The following is a 17,618-nucleotide window of genomic DNA, read 5'->3' on the forward strand; positions in this document are numbered from 1 at the left end:
CCTGAGAACAGCCTCATCAAGCTCTTGTGGCCTGTTAGTTGCACCCATTACAAGCACTCTGTCATCTCCAGCAGATTGTACCTATAAGCCAAATTTTTTTTCAATACTTTTAGATAAATAACAAAGAAAAACATAATAAAGTTATCTATTTCTAATTTGGGCCATTCAATAGGAAAACACATACTACCACATAAATGCTACCACATTAAAAATACCATAATACTTACACCATCAAATTCTATTAGAAATTCAGTTTTTAGACGTCTACTAGCATCATGTTCTCCTTCTCTTCTTTCACACAAAAGGCTATCAACTTCATCTAGAGGAAATAAAAGGATCTCTAGTTTACTACTTAGGTTATTAATATAACGGGTCCTACTCAATTTATTAGACAGTCTTTAACTTTGCGCTTCTTTAAAACTTTACTTCTGCAGCTATACTTCAATAAAAAATAAATTAAAAAAACCTTTTTACTTCTGAATAATCTTTCCCATCATATCCCTCACATTTGGAAAAGGGAATTTTACAAATGCTCAACTAAGTTGTTGGAAAACATGTTCTTACCTATAAAAATTATAGAAGGTTGAAGTTCTCGAGCCACAGCAAAAAGAGCTCTCACCAATTTCTCTCCTTCTCCCACCTAAAACAAGGCATTATACACTGTTATACCCATAAAATGCAAGATTATTCCAGCTTTTTAAATTTCACTATTAAAAGTCTAGAACCTAGGAATTTAATTTCCTTTCTTTGCAACAACCAAAGATTTGGTTTAAGGAATGGGGGTATGGGGGTGTTACTGAATTGTCCCTTATAATTTTAGAAAATAGACTACTTATTTATTATTTAAGACGGTCTGGTGAGTACTTTAAAAAATGAAAAATATCTCTGTCTTGTTTCACTCTGCATTCCTAAGACTTGAGAATGGAATAGCTATTGGGGTATAACTACTGAGAAAGAGGGAATACTAGAGAAGAGAGAGATGCGGCACGTATTCTTAAGCCCTAGGTTGCAGGGTATATTTATAGAAGCAGGTAAGTTGGAAAATGCTCTCCTAAATAAAACTTGCTCTACTGAGAACATCGTGAAAACCCATTCTCACAATATCACTGTCAATAAATATCAACGTATTTCTAGGTAGTCCAGGAGGTCTATGAACACTCCTTAAGACATTCCCAGGGGCTGAAATACTATACTAAAGCCATTCTATGCACCAAAGCATCTAACGCAAGAGTCATGAGGTTTGTGGTAATCTACTACAAAAACTATTTTGTTCTCTAGGTGGCATCTATTCTTTTTATTGAAAATTAAATAAAAGAAAAAAGGAAAGGCCCCAGATTTAGAATCTTCAAAACAAATATTCTCAGAGCCGGAAGGAACTGCAAGAGATCACCTCTTACGACATCAACACTTTATAAGTGAAGTAAATATAGTAAGACTGATTCATAACTGCTAACAAATCTTGTACATGAATTTGAAAGAAGATCTATGTATTTAATAAATGGAACCTGGTTTATATTTAAAAAAAATAAATGAAGTAAAGCCTAAAGTGATACTTTCTTAAGGCCAGCTCGGCATGCAAAAGTTAGGCTGGAATCCCTACGTCCTAGCTTCCAAGACAGTGCTTTCTGTTACAGTATGTGCATAATATGGGTAAACCTACTTTAATAACAATTTTACTTATAAAATTTCACACAGGAAGCAAAATTTAATCAGGAAAAGTATCATTTTATAGTTATTTTTAATTACTTTACAAAATTAAGACCCCAGCCAATACTTGATCTTGGACTTCTAGCCTCCAAAATACAAGATAATAAATTTCTATTGTTCAAGCCAGCCAGTTTGTGGTACTTTAATACACAGCCCTAGCAAACAAATACAGTATTTAACAGAATAATTTCAATTTTAAAAGAGCCTAGCAAATGCACGTAACTTTCTACTTTGAAGACTGATATTCAGCATATCTAAATAATAGATATAAAACTCAAAGAAAAACATTTTGGTGTAATGTTCTTACCATTTATACTTAACACAGTAACGTTTAGACAGTAATTTAAAACATGACAATACTGGAAAAAGAACACTCACGTATTTTGAAGTTAAACTTGCAGCACTTATATTAAAGAAGGTTGCATTAGATTCTGCAGCTACTGCTTTAGCCTTTAAAAATCACAAGGGTAAATACTGTATTAGTTCAATTGCTTTAAAAAGATAACCACATCTGATCAATTTAAGTTCTAGAAAAGATTTCCTAAAAATATAAGCTATGACACAATTCTCAACATATGGCAATCAACGTGTTTTCTTCTCAGCAATGAGGAAAAGGTCTAGGAAGAGCTATGCTTCTTTCCACTCTCTTTTTCTCTAAGAAGTGACAGGGAGAGGTTAAAGAAAAAAAAAAAAAAAAAGAGGGTATTATTCTCTTACTAGTTATAGAAGATAACTGCTTGGAGAAAGACAAACAGCTAAGGGAAAAAGTTACTCTTTCCCTATTTATGTTTTCCCTCTAGGAGAGCTATGCAGGAGAAAGATATCCAAATCCTAGCAAAAACTTTTGGCAAAAGGATACAGAAAAAAAAAAATCTGTTGTATGTCAATTATGCCTCAATTAAAAAAAAAAGAAATCTGTATCATGCTGATTATTTTATTTAAATAAACCTGTTACAATAGGAAAAAGAAAAAAATCAAAGATTAGGAAGATACTCAATATAGTAAGGTAAGCTCTTCTACAGTAAAATTTTATTATTTAACTTGGGAAAATAATGAAAATTACACTATTAAATTTAGCCAAACCCAAACTACTACAGAAGATAACGTATGTGGGTTTCCACCTACTTCATCATTAAAAACTAGTTTAAAAATTGGGAGTTCCCTGGTGGTCCAGTGGTTAGGACTCGGCGTTTTCACTGCTGTGGCCCTGGGTTCAATTCCTGGTCAGGGAACTAAGATCCCGCAAGCCACGCAGTGCGGCCAAAAAAAAAAAAAAAGTATATTATAGCAAAGGCAAGTCATAAATAATAGACTCAGGGACAATGAAAAGTTTCTTCTTTCATATTATCTCCCTAATATCTCAATAGAACATGCAAATTTAAAAAGAATTCTTGGGACTTCCCTTGTGGTCCAGTGGTTAAGACTCTGCAATCCCAATGCAGGGGGCCCGGATTCAATCCCTGGTCAGGGAACTAGATCCCACATGCATGCCGCAACTAAGAGTTCGCATGCCACAACTAAGGAGCCAGTGAGCTGTAACTAAGGAGCCCGCCTGCCACAACTAAGGAGCACACATGCTGCAACTAAGACCCAGCACAACCAAATAAATAAATACATTTTTTTAAAGTTTAAAAAATAAAAATAAAAAGAATTCTTACCAGCATTGTTTTCCCATTTCCAGGTGGACCAAAGAGTAACAGTCCTCTGGCAGGAGCTCTAAGCCCTGTGAACAACTTAAAAATATACACTTTATTTCACAACCATGATTCTGGAGACACTTTTTCCAGACATTTTAAGTATTATTTGTTATCTAAAAAGCACCATCTTTCAATAGCATCCTCCCAAAGAGAGATGCCCAGAGCTCTAAAGAGAACACATAATCAATAAATTAGAATAATTATTAAAAACAGAAGAAAACAAAATGAATTAAAACCAAACCCTTATTGATCAAAATGAAAGCAGATTGGTTAAACAAGACATATTGAACATAGTATGCCTCTCTACTTCCTTTAGAAATCTCACCAAATAATAGTAAATGAATAAAAAAGATATAACTCTTCAAAACAGAACAAAAAATTACAAAAGGAGACAACAGAGGACACAAATTTTTGTAGATGGAGAGCTGATAAAGTGTGGTAAATTATTTAACGGAGTTGAAGGAGCTAAAACCTAAGTGCCAGCTTGTGAAGGGATACCTAGATACAAGGAGCAAGCTGATGTGAACAAAAAACCCTGGAACAGCTCAGGAACTGGAGGCACCAGGTACCAGAGAAAGCAGCAGTAAGGTAGCTGGCCAAAAACAGGGGAACTGATTCAAAGTCTGTATGAGGAACAATGGAACCCATGCTCTTGCCCCCACAAAGAGCACTCCGGCAAGTACTCCTCTTCCATAACCAAAGGAGGCAGACGTCTTATTCTGTAGAGAAATTTAACCAGAGTCTCCAAACTCTGGGACACCAGGCATGGCAGGAATGAAGGGTGAAGCACCCGACTGATAACACTTTACTTAATAGTGAAAGTGTATGTACTTTTAAGTTGAACCATATGAAGCGGTTGATATTCAACTTAAAGATGGAATATTTTTTTGAGTGGTTTTAGGTTTACAGAAAATTTAATGAAAAGTGTAGAGAGTTGCCACATAACTCCTCACTTCCCCCATTTCCCCTATTATTAACATCTTGCATTAGTATGGTACATTTAATACAGCTGATGAATAGTGATATGTTACTATTAACCTAAGTCCATAGTTTACATTAGGTTCACTATTTGTGTCACATATCCACCGTTACAGTTTCAACCTAAATCTTGACATCTAATCAAATTATCAACAAGGGAAGACAGTAGATTAAATATATTTTCAGATGTGTGAAATCTCAAAATATTGTCTCACATGACCCTTTCTCAGGAACTTACAGGAGGATGTATGCCATCAAAATGAGAAAATAAACCATGAAAGAGAAAATAGGGAATCCAAAAAACCGAGAGATCCATTAAAATAGAAAGACAAAGAAAAGTTCCATGATGATGGTGAAGCAAGATTATAGAACAGCTATGAAATAAGAACAACTGGTCGAATGGAACAGAAAAAGGTGGTTCCAGGCAAAGGGGTTCCAAGAAAAAAAAAAAACTGAGCTAATGAATTTTCAAATTGGTTTGACAATTGGTAAGATGAAAACTAAGCAAACAAAAAAGTAACACAACTATTTACTGTAGGGGGAAAAAAAACCTATACAAGGGAAAAAAACACACTATCCTACTCAGCTTGGTACTTAACATTTACAAGAAATAAATATTGATTTAACCTCAGCAATGATATACTACACTGGGAGGATGGGGTAGGGAATGTGTGATATAATGGAGCTAAGGGTTCATCAAGTTAAAGATTCTACATGAAAAAAAAAAGAATTGGCTTTATAAGATTATTACTTAAAGAGGTAAGTTCAAAAACTTTTAAAAAAGCAAATGTTCAAGCTGGTATAATGAAAGATAACATATTTAGAAATTCATGGAAATTTTAGTAGTAGGTAGAACCTTTTAAAATTGGAGAACAGTCACATTCTTCTAGAAAACTGAAAGAAAATGCTATTATTAAGCAGCAAGATAACAAAATAAACATAAGAGCTCTACAGATGAACCGGTTTGCAGGGCAGAAATTGAGACACAGATGTAGAGAACAAACGTATGGACACTAAGGGGGGAAAGCGGTGGCGGGTGGGGGTGGGGGTAGGATGAATTGGGCGATTGGGATTGACATGTATACACTGATGTGTATAAATGGATGACTAATAAGAACCTGCTGTATAAAAAAATAAATAAAATTAAATTCAAAAACTAAAAAAAAAACACAAGAGCTCAGAAAAATGCTGACAAATAAGGTGGACAGGATATGAAAGAGGTCTATGAAATAGGACAGAAGAATATATATTTTCGTTGTAAAATTTCTGAGAAAAGTATGTAGACAGATCATTGTGATATACTTTGAAATGTACTACTTCGGGGTCGGAAGGTATGTTTTATTTTATATTCTTCTTACAGTTTTAACTTGTTTCAAAGATTAATATTTGTGATTTTTAAAAATTACTTTTAAAATATTTAAAACATAGTCCTATTTGATGGCAGGGAGATGGACAAGAGTTTTTTCAATGTCCTTTCCAAGTCCATGACTTCATGAATGAACAAGGGTTAAAGTACTTGCTTTAGGTAATTCTGAGAAGAAATTAACTCAAGCATATATTTTTAATATTATTTATCTCCTTAAAGCCATTTTTAGCGTTTGGTGACTTAATTATGATTCTGCGTTTCTATGATGAAATAAAAATTCTAGCACGCTAAAGAATGAATAAGTTCGTCATGATGCCTGTCATACCCAACTTTCCAATCTAGCCTAACAATGTCCCCACCGTGGTCCATGCAAGCTCCCCACTGTGGACAATTATGAATAAAGCTGATTTGTTGCACAATGGAGATGCTTTATGAAATAAGTCTGACCCATTCACGGCTTACCACGATCCATTTTATGGGTCTACTGTGAAAAGCTGAGCTAGGACAATCATATTCCCTTTCTGAATTAGAATCTGAACTAGAATTATAAAAATGGTCCAATTGGCAGGTGTGGAGACAGAGAGACAAATGGTCCAAACACTGAGGTCTGGGTCTACCTCAAATTCTGTCCTTCCTCAAGCTCCAATTTAGTACATTTACTAAGGTTTCTGCCCCTCCCAAGGCTAGGTTATTCAACTTTGAAATTCCAGTTTTTTCTAATATTATAGCGCCACCATGGAAATATGCCAAAATGCAAAGTCATATGCTGTTTGACCTCACTTTCCACTTTAGATGTGTTCCCTAAAGCTATGGGTAGAGCAGAAGCTGAATGCCTTCTAGCACAGTCCAAATATTTCCTTACTACCTTTACAATTTTAGATACATTTTTGTACCCTAAGAAGCATACCACTTAATAAATACTAAAATCCATACTTAAGAATTAGCTGGCAGTTATAGCATTGAGGCGGCAGTCTAATGTTAGGAATCTTATTTATTTCATTTCCTAGAACCACCACTTAACTATAATGTTGAGCAAGAAATTTAGATTTCAGGATTAGTTTCTTTATCCACAAGTGGACTAGATGACTGCTAAGATCCTTTTCAGGTCTACAATTATATGAGTTCTTTCAACAAGCATTTTTGTTTCAATACTCACTCTGCTACATTTACTACTCTTACATAACCCCAGGCAAAAAGTAAGCCCAAATACAAGCTATAATATGTTTCCTCCAAGTGTGGCCTGAGGTGCTACAAGAGATAAATTTGGTTCATATAAGGACAAATGCCTTCTATTTTAATAATTCTCTATTTTATTGTGTATTAGGAAAATTTCAATTAGTATATTAGACCAGTGATTTCATGCACACTGCTTCTTAGAGTGGGCAAGAAGTAAAAATAAAGGAAGCAGACTCAAAAAATAGTAAGTTTCAGTATAGTTGGTACTCACAAGTTATAAACACCATGAAAGTAGTATGAGAGTGACATAGACTATAGAAAACTAGAGCCACACAAGCTTTACACATTCATTTAAAAGCGTATTCATCACAATGTGCCATATAACATCTATTTTCACGAGATTTTGTAAACGAGTCCATTAAGACTTGAAAGTTCTAGGAGAAGAGAAATAACTAATCCAGACTGGATCCTCATATTTATTTTTTGCAATATTTTCAGAACAGCATCAAACATGCAATCCGTGAATTGTGAGAATCCAAAACAATGCTAATTGGGAGATTAGGTTTGACATAAATACACTACCATGTGTAAAACAGATAGCTAGTGGGAACCTGTGGTATACAGCACAGGGAGCTCAGCTTGGTGCTCTGTGATGACCTAGATGGGCGGGATGGGAGGGGATGGGAGGGAGGCCCAAGAGGGAGAGGATATATGTACACATATGGCTGATTTACTTCGTTGTACAGCAGAAACTAACACAACATTGTAAAGCAATTATACTCCAATAAAAAAGAATGAAGCACTGAAAGAAAGAAAAACAATGCTATGTGTGGAAAATTAAATATTTATTATCAATTGCAAGATTACCTAACTTCCTTAGTGAGTTTAAAAATAAGGGATGAAAAGGTGAGGTCCCTACCCATCATTCACCAGCTCTCCACTTACTTTGATGACTTAATATCTTGAAAATAATTCATTTATTTATTTACGTATTTATTTATTTATTTATGGCTGCGTTGGGTCTTCATTGCTGCGCGTGGGCTTTCTCTAGTTTCGGTGAGCAGGGGCTGCTCTTTGTTGCGGTGCGCAGGCTTCTCATTGCGGTGGCTTCTCTTGTTGCGGAGCATGGGCTCTAGGTGTGCAGGCTTCAGTAGTTGTGGCACACCGGCTCAGTAGTTGTGGCTCGCGGGCTCTAGAGTGTAGGCTCAGTAGTTGTGGCACACAGGCTTAGTTGCTCCGCGGCATGTGGGAATCTTCCCAGAACAGGGATCGAACCCGTGTCCCCTGCGTTGGCAGGCGGATTCTTTCTTAACTTTAAATCTCTCTTACCTTGATATAAAAATTATTTCCTGTTACCTACTTTTCCTATAAATTTAATTAAAAATGGACTGGGAATTAGGAACCATTATATTTATTTTCCTCTCCAGTATAAATAACTAGTCAACATCAACTGCTAATGTTTTTTTCCCTTAAAAGACATCTAATCTATTGTTATATGAACTAATCATTCTAGTATAGCTCAAACACTTCTTTACTGTACTATGGATTCAGTAATGGATGATGCTATAGGAAAATGATAATATAAAATCCTTACCTCAGGCCTCAGAGAAGGAAGAATAACAATTTCTTGCAATGCTTGTTTTGCCAACTCTTGACCAGCTATATCATCAAATTTAACAGCTGTTCCACTAAGAAACAGAATTTCAGTTAGCTCCGTAACAGAAATATACTTCAGTTATTATAATATTAAGTCTAAGCTCTATGTAACATAGCCATTTTTATGTTAACTGTGAAACTATAGTTAAATCAGTAAAGCAATGGTTTTCTACATTTACAGTAATTGAAAACCATCATAAAAATTACATATGTAAATTAGACAAGGTATATATATTATCTATTTCACTCATGATATATTTCATAAATAAAAAAAAATTTTAAACCCCATAAAACACTTTAGATGACAAAACTTACTTGTCCACAATTTCGTTCATTATAAGGTTAGCAAGGTTGCTGTCCACATTCCTAAAATTCTTCAAGTCTTTCTTTTTACGAGCAGCAGTTGTAGGGGTAGAAGGTTTATTTGTTCTATTTGTTTTTGGTGTACTCTTGAAGGACACAAAATTTTAATGTGAAAACACAACATAATGTTTACACTTTTCACATGTGAGTCAACCTTAATGTTCACAGAATTAAAGGCTTAAAAGTAGCAAAAAATGGATATAAAAATCCAAAAATTGTATATTTACTCCAAGATAAAATGGCATTCACTATAGAACTACATTTGGCATGAAGTGGGTTTATAGAAGATTTTATCCAGAGAGATTCAGTTACTATAAAATAAAAAGGCTCTATCACAATGCAGTCATACAATTTTGATCCTTGTTAGAATTGTAACAAAACTCTACGTATGTTTAATGTTATAAAACATTTATGTAGATTTAAATAGTTAAAAGAATAACAAATTTTAAATGAACTATAGGGAATTCCCTGGTGGTCCAGTGGTTAGGACTCAGCGCTTTCACTGCCAAGGACTCGGGTTCAATCCCTGGTCAGGGAACTAAGATACCACAAGCTGCACCGTGTGGCCTAATAAATAAATAAATTAATTTTTTAAAAAAAGAATTATACAGTATTATACAAAACAGATTGGATAAGCAAACTTACTATTAACCTATTTAGGACCAAAAGGAGTTAAAAAAAATTTGCTTAAAAAATAATAGAGAAAAAAAAACATTTGCTTTTTAGTAGCAAGTTGCCTCTACTACTTAGAGTCTTAAAAATCTAAATTAAAAAAAAAGTTTCATTCAATGTTGTAGAAACTTATCAATTATCTAAGGTATTATAAAGTACTTGTAATAAACTTAAGCAAGCATATCATGTTCAAAATTTTCTATTTGCAACAGCATAGCAATTAAAGTTACTGTCTCCAAATACCTTATGAGTGGCAGTTGCAGGACCAGGTCCCTGTCTCACTCCAGAAACCATGGATAAACCACTGCAGCTAGGTGCTCTGTGGTGGCCTGAAAGAGCTGTGGATCCAGTTTTCATAACTGTTTTTGAACGAGGCAGTGAATTACTAGTGTGTGTTAAGGGATCTTTTCTTTTCGGAACAGCTCCACTTTCTATCAAGGAAAAAAATAAAATCATCATGGTTAGAAAATTGTGGCTAAACATTATAAAAAGTAATATAAAGACCAGTACAAATTTGTAAAACTAATTGTTTTTTACTTCAACAATATTTCAAAATAAGATTTCAATCAGAATATATACTAGGGTGTTCATAAGGGTTATTACTGGGTGTGGGCAAGATTATGGGTTATTTAGCTTTTTCCTTTTCCTGATGTATATTATAATTTTCTTATAAGGAATATGTATTTGCTATAAAAAGAAATAACTTTATTTGTGGGGACAGGAGGAGGATATAAAAAAGGTACCAAGCAATAAAGCTGCCAAAATTTTCTTTTTTTTCTTTGTTTAAAAGCTGCCAAAAATTAAACAAACAAAATGTAGTAAAGGCATTAGGGATAGGTTATATGGAGAAAAAAAAAAAAATAGCACTTCGTTCCAAACTTTTAAGACTACAAAATAGTATGAAAGTCCAGTCTGTGCCACCAAAGGTTTTAAAAAATAATTTTAATTTAAAGGGTATAAAGATATGGTTAAATCGCCAAGTATTTTATCCTCTATCTATGCAAATAAACACATATAGGACACCTTCAATTAAATCTAAAAGGTTACCTGACCTAGCTACCGTGCTCTTCTACATAAATTACAGACTTTTGAATGTTCAAATCTCACTGCTTCTAAATAATATTTTCATATACTATATAACAAACATCAGAGTTTATGAATAACAATGTTCACTGTGAAGACAGATGTTAAATCAGTCAGCAAATTAGAGTAGCCTAGAGAAAAGACTAGCTGAAGGACAAAAGCCTTATTGTTGCTCTTGTCATCAAATCCCTTAATACGGTTTAAGGAAACAAAAGAAGGGAACTTAAGAGTACAGTAAATTAGGGACTTCCCTGGCGGTCCAGTGGTTAAGACTCCGTGCTCCCAATGCAGGGGGAGCAGGTTAGATCCTGGTCAGGGAATTAAGATCCAAGGGTTCTTTTCTAGTAAACAAATGCAAAGTTCTGTACCGTATGTTCAAGGAACTAATGGATAATGACCCTATAGGAAGAAGCAGGAAAGCAATCCAGAAAAGGGAATGACAATAAGGAAAAGCCAAGGTGTGAATAAAAGCAAGATCTGTCTAGGGTGATGATAAGTATCATGCATTTCAGAGGGAAAAAAGGAGACCGGAGAAGAATTTCTTCAAACAGAAAATATACAGTCCTAAGATTACAAATGGATAGAAATTTTCATAAGGAACTGTGAGAATGACAGCAGACTTTTCATAAAAATAACAAAGGTCAGTAGACAATGGAGTATGCTCAAAATGCTGAAGGAAAAAACAATGTTAACTTTCATTTATTCTATATTCAGGTGACCAGTCACATAAGAATGAGGGTATTTTCAGACACTAGAAAGGCTGAGAGAGTTTACTATCTACAAACCCTCATTAAAAGAAATACTAAAGGAGGTCTTGTAGTTAAAAAGCAAATTAAAGTAAAGCAATTATACTTCAATAAAGATGTTTAAAAAAAAAAAAGCAAATTAAACACAGAAAGGAGTAAAAAACTGTAACATGAAGCTAGAGAGCAAGAAAAAAATCAGACAATGTGGGGGGAGGAAAAACCCAAAAGGGCAAATAATTAAAATATATTATTTGTCTTTGGGTAAACAATATTTACTAAGTTACTAATAATATGAAATATAATTTTTCAATATAACTAAAAACAGTGATATATATACACATACATATGTACATATATACACACACACACGGAATGAAGGATAATGGTGGCGTAAGAGAATTAAACCTTCTTCTACCTGAAAAAGAAGTCAATACATATCAAAAACTCATAAATCAGGAATAGCAATAAAAGCATAATATTTAAAAGTATAATGAACATGAGAAAAAATAGCAAAGAGTTAAATATTGTATGAGGAGCCAAACTAGGGGTGCAGGTAAGAAAGGGAGATATAACAGGTGGGAAGGGGAATATTATTTTTCTTTATAAACCTTTTCAGTATTTTTTAATCAACATTTTAGGGTATAATCTATGTATAATCTTTTGCATGCATTTAAAATGTATAATATATTGGCAAAATAGCCACTAAAATCAAGATACAAAATGTTTCCATCATAGCCAAAAGTTTCCTTGTATCCATTTGCACTCCATTCCTCTTACTGCCCCTGGCCCTAAGCAATGACTAATCTGCTTTCTGAATACTGGAGTCATCTGATTTAGCAATTTCTATTGATCTAAGAATCTGAATCTTTCATTTGACATCTCCAATCTGCTGTTGAGGCTATCTAGCAATTTTTTTCACCAACTGTACTTTTCAACTTTAAAACTTCCATTATTTTTATTGTTTAGTTTATATTCTCTGCTAAGATTGCAGGTTTGTTAACAGATGCCATATTTTCTTTTAATTCTTTGACCATATTTATAATGGCTGCTTTGAAGTCTTTATCTGCTAAATTCAACATGTGGGCCCAGCCAAGAATCAGTTTCTACAGGCTGATTTCTTTGAGTAAGGGTCACACTTTCCGATTTCTTTGCACGTCTAATAATTTTGACTTGAAAATTGGACATTGTAGATAACACATAAAGTATTAAGCAGACTTTGGCATATCTGCTTCCTAAGAGAGAAGAAGTAACTCATCCAAGTGAAACATCATAGAATGTTCCATAAGTGGGTGACACTAATGAACTAGGCATGAATGAGCCAGCTGATTCACTAAGGCTCAACAGGAATCAAACACCAGTGCTGCATAAATTAGCTGTGAAGTCAGTATGTCCCCCCAACAAGAAAAAAGAACAGAACTGGTAACTAGGTATTTAAAATAAGACAGTTTGATTTTTTTAATGGGTCCCAGAAGAGAAAGCTGCTTTTGTCCCCCAACATGGCAGAAAAATACAATAGTATCTCACATGTGGAATTAAGTAGAAGAAAATCAAGATGACAAGGGAAAGGCATACCAGCTCCTCAGGGCTAGAAAATTTTGCTGTTTACTCAGGCAGGATTATTAGGATCTCAAATTTGTATTTTGGAAACTTCACTATTTACACGTGGTGCATTCTTACATTTCTTTGTTTTTTCAAACAGTTCATTATGAAGACGTCAGCCCTTCACAAACATGCTAAAAGAAACAGACAAAATACTTCTCTATACTTGAAAAGGTTATTTTAAATCAGATACACGAAGGAATGGGAAAATGAATGTAGTTACTAAGGTGGGGCTCTGTAGTGGAAGACCAAACCAGAGTGAGAACTCCTTAAGGAAGAGGTGAAGCCACAAGGGAAAGAGTTGATGACCAATTGTCTCTTCCATCCCAAGAAAACCACTCACACTATTTCTTCTTTATTGAAATCTTGTTCATTGCAGCACTATTTACAATAGCCAGGACATGGAAGCAACCTAAATGTCCATCAACAGAGGAATGGATAAAGAAGATGTGGTATAGCAACTAAGACCTGGCGCAGCCAAATAGATAAATAAATAATAAAATAAATATTTTTTTAAAGAGATGTGGTACATATAGACAATGGAATATTACTCGGCCATAAGAAAGAACAAAATAATGCCAAGTGCAGCAACATGGATGGACCTAGAGATTGTCATACTGAGTAAAGTAAGTTAGACAGAGAAGGGTAAATATCATATCGTTTTTATATGTGGAATCTAAAAAATGGGTACAACTGAACTTATCTACAAAACAGAAATAGAGTTACAGAAATAGAAAACAAACTTATGATTACCAGGGGGTAACGGGGGGGGGGATAAACTGGGAGATTGGGATTGACATATACACACTACCATATATGAAATAGATAACTAATAAGAATCTACTGTACAGCACAGGGAACTCTACTCGATACTCTGTAATGGCCTATATGGGAAAAGAATCTAAAAAAAGAGTGGATATATGTGTATGTATAACTGATTCACTTTGCTGTACACCTGAAACTAACACAACATTGTAAATCAACTACACTCCAATAAAAATGAAAAAAGCAAACAAACAAAAAAATAAATCTTGAAACTCTTTAAAATCACATATGAGTAAAGAAAGCAGTTGTTTTATAGTCTATACTAAGGGTTTTCTGCTACAATTTGAACAAAGTAATATTTACTTTAATAAAATTTAAGTACTGGACACAGAACGAATTCTGAAAAAGTTACCAATAAAACTAGAGAAGATGTCAGAGAACCTAGGAAATGAAGATCCTACTACCCAAACAAAACAAAACAAAAAAGCATTTAATTTTCTGTAGGAGTTGATGTGATGACCAAAGTTTATGGAAAACAAATTTAACCCATAGTAAATAATAGTATTCTAGGGGACTTCCCTGGCAGTCCAGTGGTTAAGACTCCATGCTTCCACTGCAGTGGGGTAGGGTTTGACCCCTGGTTGGGCAACTAAGATCCCTGCATGCCACGCAGCACGGACAAAAAAAAAGAAAAATAGTATTCTTTTTTTTTTTTTAATAAAATTTATTTATTTATTTATTTATTTTTGGCTGAGTTGGATCCTCGCTGCTGCCCGTGGGCTCCCTCCAGTTGCGGCGAGCGGGGGCCACTCTCTGCCGCGGTGCACGGGCCCCCCACTGCAGTGGCCTCCCCTGTTGCGGAGCATGAGCTCTAGGCGTGCGGGCTTCAGCAGCCGTGGCGCATGGGCTCAGTAGTTATGGCTCATGGGCTCCAGAGCGTAGGCTCATTAGTTGTGGCGCACGGGCCCAGCCGCTCCGCAGCATGTGGGATCCTCCTGAACCAGGAATCGAACCCGTGTCCCCTCATGTTCTGTGATTATCTCTAGGCTCATCTATGGTGCTGCAAGAGCAGTGTTTCATCCTTTTCCATGGCGAATATTCCATTGTGTACATGGACCACTTCTTCTTTGTGCATTCATCTGGCACAAGGTGGCCATCCCTGGTTTCACATCAACATGATCTCAGGCACAAACCTCCTTGTCTTTCCATTTTGTCTTTAAGTTACTTGCTGAAACAACCGGCCCGCGGTCCCCAGGACTGTCGCGGCTTCGGCCGCCGGAGCCCCTCCAGAGCCGGCAGCCTCAGTGAGGCTGCCCTCCCCTCGGGCTCCGGGGCACTTCAGTGACGGCGGAGGGAAGAGACCCCGAGCCGGGAGTTCCAGCTCTGCGGAAACGCGGGCTCTGTTCTGGGCGAGGAGGTGGGACCGCCGAAAAATAGTATTCTAATGCTTCTCACTATGTGAATTCAGCTTCAAACTTTTTCTAACAAGTGCTATGATAAAACATTCATGTATTATATAAATGAAAATATATATGCATTGAAAATTGGTATATAACAAAGAAAAATTAAAATTTCTGTCTCAATAAACATTACTTCATAAAAATTTGGTACAGGTACCCACAGAAAAAAACACAAAAGCTCAAAATAAGATAGAAATAAAAGAACATTTTAATAATTTAGGAAAACGAACCTTCATATTTTATAATTTCAAAAACTGGAGGTTGTAAAATATGCAAATATAACATGTTGAGAATGGCTATGCCCTATTTATTACATGTTTACACACCATGAATGATAGGGCTACTGTATTTTCCACACAGCCCTGTGCAAACAAAAACCAATCAAATCTACCACTATAAAATCAAATCAACATTATCAGGTTAAGTAAGACTCTACTTTGCATGCAAGCTTTATTATTTTACATGTTAGTTAACCTAAACCCACCTGACTGGAGATGTCCATTGCGGCATGTCAAGTTAGTATTGTCATTATAGACGTCCGTTTGTGACTTGGAAAACTGCAAAACTGGCTGCAGCTTCTCTATGCAACAGAGGGGGGTAAAAAAGAAAAAAATAAACAAAAAGAAAAAAAATACATGATAAAAAAATAAAATGTATATGTGAAAATGAAAAACGATTCAAGGTGTTACAAAGTTATTACATAATGAAGGGTTTGGCATTTACATAGAGTTACCTTTAACAACATAATTAGTAAAAACTCAGACATTAAAATAGCAACAGAAATGAACAAGTGAATGACTATGTTCAAAATATGCATTATTCAGGTTTGGTAACCTGAGGCAATTCTATATCACTACCATCGCCAGCAAATATTTCCTGAATATTTAATATGTCCAAATCATTGTGTAGGGAGAGCAGGATAGAGATACAAAGAGAACATTAAAAAGGCTTTACAGAGGAAGTGGGCTGTGAGTTGGCTGGGATCTGTAAAGATTAAAAAAAAAAAGGACATTCAGGAAAGGAGAAATGACACAGAAGGAAACTGTAAGGAGTGTCTAGGAAAATGCCATATTCAGCTACATTAATGCATGTCAGGCAGAAAATAAATGTAATAAAGCAGAATGGAATAAGCATGCTGCAGAACTGTGTGTACAGTACCCTACCATTTATTTAAATACACACATGTATACTTGTATATATGAAAATTATCTCTAAAAAAGACCCAGAGAAACTGGTAATACCAGCTGCCTCTGGGGATGGGAAATGAGTGGCTGGGGCATAGCATGGGATGGATGCTTTTCAAACTTTAACTTTTGAAATTTTGTGGCATGTGCATATATTGCCTATTTTTAAATTAATCAAAGATTTTAAAGGATTATTTCAACCTTACTCCCACTTCAAATAACAACAACAAATCCTCTCAAGATCTAGGTCTCTATGTCTAGCACCTGAAGCCCAAGAGTGTATCGGTTTGAGCTTCCTTGCCACTCTACATCACTGCTACTACACTCTTTGCCCAGTCAAGTCAATCCATACTGTTAGCTGACGAACACCCTGACAAACACTCTACCACTTACTCACTAGTACGAACTTGCTTTAGCGTCAGTTTTCCAAGGGTCTCAAGGGTTAAATAAAATAATACATGAAGTACTTGCTCTGAGCGTCATTCATAATAGGGCTCAATTTTGACCGTATTTATTTTGTTGAAATACTCTAAGTTATCATTACTGATTCTTTCCTCCGGTACTAAGAAGTCAATGAATATATGCAAAAATGTAGCACATTTATACTAACTCTTTTAAACTTTCATTTCTAATGTCAGACAAGCAGGCGCCATGCTTGGTTTATGGTACAACCACACATGCCTTTGGGACAGGTTAAATAGCAGCTACCCTTTTTGCACAAAGCGCAGAGTACTGCACAGCTTTTGTATCCTAGAACTGGCTGATACAATATACCTTGGAGCCCTTTTTCTGTTGTTAGTTAACAGGTAGGTCATCTGATTTTTCTCAAAGATAATACTCTTCAAATCACCATATTGAGAAAGAAACCATTTGTGTTGGTAAAAGACATAAATTAGAAAGAACTGATTTGTAAATGTCTGATTTATCAATTAAAACTCTTCAATGAAATGTAACAAAAAGTTCACATAAACATTCATTATATAGTAAAAAATAAACAGAAATTAAATTCTTAGTTTTTATAACTAATAACTAATAAGCCATAGAACTTTTTTGCAGGGCTTGGATTTATATGCATGAAAACACACACACAACAGCAGGACACAGCTAATGTGAACCTGCTCCAATTAATATTTTTTTTTTTTTTGAAGAAAGTAAGCTTAGTTTAA

The 17,618-nt window shown here is 35.1% G+C and overlaps 1 protein-coding gene across 3 annotated transcripts in view; it reads right to left on the reverse strand.

Annotated features, from left to right (window-relative positions):
- Nucleotides 1–17,618, reverse strand: part of SPAST (spastin) — a 53,581-nt gene that overhangs the window by 12,265 nt on the left and 23,698 nt on the right. For all 3 annotated transcript variants that reach the window (XM_036872446.1, XM_036872448.1, XM_036872447.1), the window contains exons 4-12: nucleotides 15,753–15,848; nucleotides 9,859–10,046; nucleotides 8,896–9,029; nucleotides 8,519–8,612; nucleotides 3,366–3,440; nucleotides 2,086–2,157; nucleotides 565–640; nucleotides 228–319; nucleotides 2–81 (exon numbers count right to left, since the gene is read on the reverse strand). In XM_036872446.1, the coding sequence (XP_036728341.1) occupies nucleotides 2–81; nucleotides 228–319; nucleotides 565–640; nucleotides 2,086–2,157; nucleotides 3,366–3,440; nucleotides 8,519–8,612; nucleotides 8,896–9,029; nucleotides 9,859–10,046; nucleotides 15,753–15,848 (907 nt within the window). The remainder of the gene's footprint in view (nucleotide 1; nucleotides 82–227; nucleotides 320–564; nucleotides 641–2,085; nucleotides 2,158–3,365; nucleotides 3,441–8,518; nucleotides 8,613–8,895; nucleotides 9,030–9,858; nucleotides 10,047–15,752; nucleotides 15,849–17,618) is intronic.

Source organism: Balaenoptera musculus, chromosome 13 (assembly GCF_009873245.2).
Source record: "Balaenoptera musculus isolate JJ_BM4_2016_0621 chromosome 13, mBalMus1.pri.v3, whole genome shotgun sequence".
In the NCBI taxonomy this organism is placed as follows: domain Eukaryota; kingdom Metazoa; phylum Chordata; class Mammalia; order Artiodactyla; family Balaenopteridae; genus Balaenoptera; species Balaenoptera musculus.